The sequence below is a fragment of the Rhagoletis pomonella genome, unplaced genomic scaffold (assembly GCF_013731165.1).
Source record: "Rhagoletis pomonella isolate Grant_MI unplaced genomic scaffold, Rhpom_1.0 Rhpom_scaffold_11235, whole genome shotgun sequence".
NCBI lineage: Eukaryota > Metazoa > Arthropoda > Insecta > Diptera > Tephritidae > Rhagoletis > Rhagoletis pomonella.
In genome coordinates, this window is record NW_023469761.1 from 1 (window position 1) to 5225 (window position 5225).

Consider the following 5225-nt stretch of genomic DNA (forward strand, 5'->3'; position numbering starts at 1 on the left):
TATTTTGACTGGCACTAATGCTTCCAGTAACTGTATTATTTGCCATGGCAAACCGACCGAAATGAATGTTACTAATTTTACAAAAGTACCAATCGCTAATCATTACAAGTATGGGTTGTCTACACTGCATGCTTGGATTAGATGTTTTGAGTGTTTACTCCACATCGCATACCGTTTAACATTTAAATGCTGGCAAGTTCGCAAAGAAAACAAAGACGCCTTTTCTGCGAATAAAGTTAGGATTCAAAATGAGTTTAGGACAAGATTAGGCTTAATAGTGGACCAAGTAAAGACTGGATTTGGAACAACTAATGATGGCAACACAGCTCGCAAATTTTTTTCAAATGCAGAAGTGGCATCAGAAATTACCGGCATTAATAAAGATCTAATTCAAAATTTTTCAATAATACTGCGATTAATATCGTGTGGAATGCGTATTAATATCGACGCGTTTAGAGAGCTCCTTATAAGGACAAGAACAATGTATTTGACTGAATACGAATGGTACTACATGCCTAGCAGCGTGCATAAAATATTGATGCATGGGTGTGAGGTTATTGAGTATTTCGATCTACCAATTGGTAAGAAAATCGATTTGTTGCTATTCGGCATTTTTTACTACTACGAATTTATTCCCACAGGCAATTTTTCAGAGGAAGCTCTGGAAGCTTTACATAAACACATACGTATCGTACGATATGATCATACACGTAAAACTGCTCGGGAGCATACAAACAGAGACTTGATGTCATACTTAACAATATCATCAGATCCTGAAGTAGTTTTTAAAAGGAGTGCTATCCCAAACAAAAATGCAGTTTATACAATGGACGAGCTGGAAGAGTATTTAGTCGATGCTGAAGAAACTTAAAAGCAATAAGTACCCTTCAGTCAACTCAATTATTTTTATACTAATCAAATACTAGTCAGCCACACGGCCTCAACTAGTTCGAGTTCTGTAATTTTTCCATATAAGCAACTGGCCGCGGCGATGTCCTACGAGATGGCAATTGTCCTCTTCTGCATCAGCACTATACCAGTTGGCATACTAGTCAGCCTCTGCATCAGCAATATATCAGTTGACATACTAGTCAATATATACATCAATATCATACCATTTAAGATACTAGTTCGTATATACGTCATGATCGTACCTGTTGGCATACTAGTCATTATATACATCAGAATCATAGCAGTTGACATACTACTCAGTCTATGCGCCAGAACATACTAGTCAGTATGCACGTCAAGATCCTACCACTTGTCATACTAGTCCACGAATTTGACATTCATTCTAGTTGGTATACTATGGGGTGGGATTTTTCTGATTAGTATGATTTCTAGTATAGATTACACTTTTTCTGACTAGTATGATTTCAACCCGAAATTCATGAATGAATTCATGTATGAATACACCACAAAATTCATGTATGAATACACCACAATTCATGTATGAATACACCACAAAATATATAGCCAATGAACTAGTGTGTTTGCTGAGTAGTTTGGAATTTGACTGCATGATGACTTTAATTTTTCAATAAACGGCGTTAGATAAAACAAATAATTTTTTGATTCAGTATTTTGCAACAACTCTTGTTCGTGCGAAGTAACTAATAAAAAGGAAAACAAAATTATATTTGTCTTTTGAGTATTTAATGTCGTCTTGAATGAATCAAATTTTTTAAGCGTGTGACATCCACACCAAAAGATATAATCAATTTAAAAAAACATTTTGTAGTCAAAAAGGACCAAAATGAAAGTAGCTGCCATTCCTAGAGGGTTTGCGTAAGAGAGATATAGGGAATCTTATTTGCCATGAATTAAGCCATAGAATGAAGCCTTGAAGTCTTTAATATTATTAGGAAAACGCCCTGTATAAATAATAAAATAACTACTCAGTATTGGAACTACTTCTGAATATCAAATTTTGCAGTTTCAATCTCAGTTTCCATGAAAAATGTAAGAGCTAGGTAAATTGAAATCTCCGTACTCTAATCCACCAAGAAACGAATTTTTACTCAAATCCGTCCATTATTCTATTTTTGCCCACTTTTTATATGGAGACACAGCACTATGCGCTGGTGAAAAATTTTAAAGCAAGAATTACACCATGGGACTTTTCTACTAATTGCCATGAAATTACTTTACTGAAATTACAACTTATTAAAAATTGAAAATTTGGAAAGATCAAACAAAACAAAATTTTGAGATTTCTTGTTGTTAATACGAACGTCATAATTTTTACCTAGCTCGTGGAACCACGCAAAATTTTGACAGCTTGTAAATATGTATACACTTAGGGCCGGTTGTTCAATGTCTGATAAGCACAAATCGGAGGTAGAAGCTCCGGTTAGACACAACGACTACTTTATCGATCACATGTTATATGCATGATGTCGAAATCGTCGATAATGATGTTTAACCGGCAAGTAGTGATAACCAGACATTGAACAACCGGCCCTTAAAGTTGTTGGCGGTAATAAAGATTAAAAATCAAAATGGAGTCTGGAAAAGAACAAAAAGGGTACGTTAGCTGTCAGTTATAAAATAAATCAAATTTATTTGCGAATATTTGTTAATTCTATTTATTGAAAGGCAACCACGCGGAAAAGCTTGCGTTAATTCTCAAGTGACATCAAATCCACAAATGAATACATTGCTTGTATTACCGTCAATATCGCCATGTATAAACTTTAACAACATACAAAAATAGAGCTTTCGCACGAGCGTTTGTTTGGTTTTTCAACACCATTTATAATTTTCTTTTAATAAAATCACGATTTGTCAAAGGCTTAAATTTATTTATCTAGAAATAATGCAGCACACAACCCTGAAATCTAAGAAAAAGTCTGAGGAAGGCCATTAAATAGCAGCACACAACCCAGTGCCTTCCTCAAGGGTGAATGTAGCTACAACAACAACGATTACTACAACAACAACCCAAAAAGGTTGGCTACTGTCTATACTGTGGTTTCCAGTTTCGACGTAGTCGACGGCAACAAACAAAGGAGAAGAAAATAAAGCAAAAAATGCTACTACTCAGACTGGGTTAGATCGCTACATATTAATAAAGCGAAAGCGCACACCTGAAAAAAATTGCAAACAAAGCCCACAAAATAAAATTATGAAAGTAGTCATTTCAGGTACATCTATGTACATCGGCGGAGAATAATCGTTCTAGTATTTTCGCTGATATGAATAATGATTCTAATCAGCAGGTAGTTAAAAAATACAAGCCTCCACCTATTTATCTACGAGAACGAAGTTCTAACGCTTTGGTAGATACTCTCTTGAAACTAGTAGGGAAAAGTAATTTTCATGTAGTTCCTATTAAAAATGGTAATATACACGAAGCGGAAATTCAGGCTCAAAACGAAGATATTTTTCGTAAAATTACAAATTAGGGGATTGACAGTTCTTTTACGAAGCTCGTAAATTTACGAGCTTTACGAGGTTAAGATGCTTTTACGAGTTTAAGGGAAGATTTCTAATGAGTTTGATAAGTGTAAGAAATCTTATTACACCTACCAACTTAAAAGTAGTCGAGGACTCGAAGTTGTCATAGAAGGCATCGTGTCCAGCGTGAACTCATAGGAGATAGAAAATGCTCTTAGGGAAGAAGGTTTTAAGGTGCGCAATGTTTTCAACATCAAAAATAAAGAAAACATCCCTCAACCGATGTTCAAAATAGAGCTAGAACCTGGCTTATATAACCTGAAGAAAGAAATAAATATATCAAGAAAATAAAATGTATCAATTGCTATATCTTCTACACCGTAAAATCTCCATAGAAGAACCCCATAAGCGTAGAAGCCCTGTCCAATGTCATAACTGCCAGGAATTTGGTCACACGCGTCGCCACTGCAGCTGGTGTGTGCGTTATCTGTGGGGATATGCACACTTCTACTACTTTTACGAGAATCTGTTTTTCATGGCAGAAATACACTCGGAGGTTTGCCATTGCCTGCGGGGGGGGCGGCCGCTGTTAAGAAAAAAACCTTTTTTTTCTAAATTTTATTATGTATTCTTACATAATTCATGTATTTATTGTGGTATTTTTATTTTTGAAGTTAAACTTCTTAGTCGAGTTCGGAGATGGTTGCGTTAAATATTTAACACCAAGCCATAAACTCTGTATCGTTCGTTCGATTTTTAAAAAATGAGGTGTCACATGAAAGGCCTTGTCCTTCGGGTGTACACCATAGCCTTAGTTCCATGAAAGGAGTTGCCACATGTTAGAAAATCGAATTCAAAATTTCTCTGCCGCAGAGGGTTGCGTTAAATATTTAACAGCACGTCATAAAATCTGTATCGTTCGTTCGATTTTTAAAAATGAGGTGTCACATGAAAGGCCTTATCCTTCGGGTGTACACCATAGCCTTAGTTCCATGAAAGGAGGTGCCACATGTTAGAAAATCGAATTCAAAATTTCTCTGCCGCAGAGGGTTGCGTTAAATATTTAACACCACGTCATAAAATCTGTATCGTTCGTTCGATTTTTAAAAATGAGGTGTCACATGAAAGGCCTTGTCCTTCTGGTTTACAATATAGCTTTAGTTCCATGAAAGGAGTTGCCACATGTTAGAAAATCGAATTCAAAATTTCTCTGCGTAAAATATTTAACATCAAGTCATAAAATCTGTATCGTTCGTACGATTTTCAAAAATGAGGTGTCACATGAAAGGGCTTGACCTGCAGATGTGCAGTATGGTTTTAGTCTTTTAAAGGGTTGCCATATATACGAAAATCAAATTCAAATTATTTATTAAGTTAAACGAATTATCCCAATATGGGTATCAAAAAAATGGTTTTGAATAAGTTGTATTTTCTAGCTAAATGTAGGAGGGTTGCCACCTGTTTCAAAAGTAAAATTTAGTTAAATTATACAAAAGTCTTACGCTTAAAATACTATACAGTACAGAAAGAGCTTACAGAAACACAATTAAAATATTTTTGAGGTGCCTGAAGAGTGTGGCCACCTGTTTAAAAAGTTAAACTCAAATTATTGAAGCAAAACTTATTATTATAGCTCCGTTATGTTTGCGATAAATATTTAACGCCACGGTACAAGTAGCATATGACAGGTATAGAAAACGAATAGCTGCGTTAAACGCCAATTGGGCGAGAAAAGACTAATGCAAAGACAAGAATATAATCAAAAACAAATATAAAGATAAGATGAAGATGAAGATGAAGATGAAGATGAAGATGAAGATGAAGAT

The 5225-nt window shown here is 35.1% G+C and overlaps 1 protein-coding gene across 1 annotated transcript; it reads left to right on the forward strand.

The window, feature by feature from the left end:
• The first annotated feature begins 55 nt into the window (after window positions 1-55).
• Window positions 56-1546, forward strand: LOC118756626. Its single transcript, XM_036491379.1, has 2 exons — window positions 56-581; window positions 642-1546. The coding sequence occupies exons 1-2, from the start codon at window positions 62-64 to the stop codon at window positions 869-871; spliced, it is 750 nt and encodes a 249-aa protein (XP_036347272.1). The 5' UTR covers window positions 56-61; the 3' UTR covers window positions 872-1546.
• The last annotated feature ends 3679 nt before the right edge of the window (window positions 1547-5225 follow it).

What these genes read in the sequence shown, in the direction of transcription:
- LOC118756626 (XM_036491379.1), top strand. Translation starts at nt 62, where the DNA reads ATGAATGTTACTAATTTTACAAAAGTACCAATCGCTAATCATTACAAG. An exon ending in GTATTTCGATCTACCAATTG is followed by an intron (nt 582 to 641) that starts GTAAGAAAATCG and finishes TTATTCCCACAG; the next exon opens with GCAATTTTTCAGAGGAAGCT.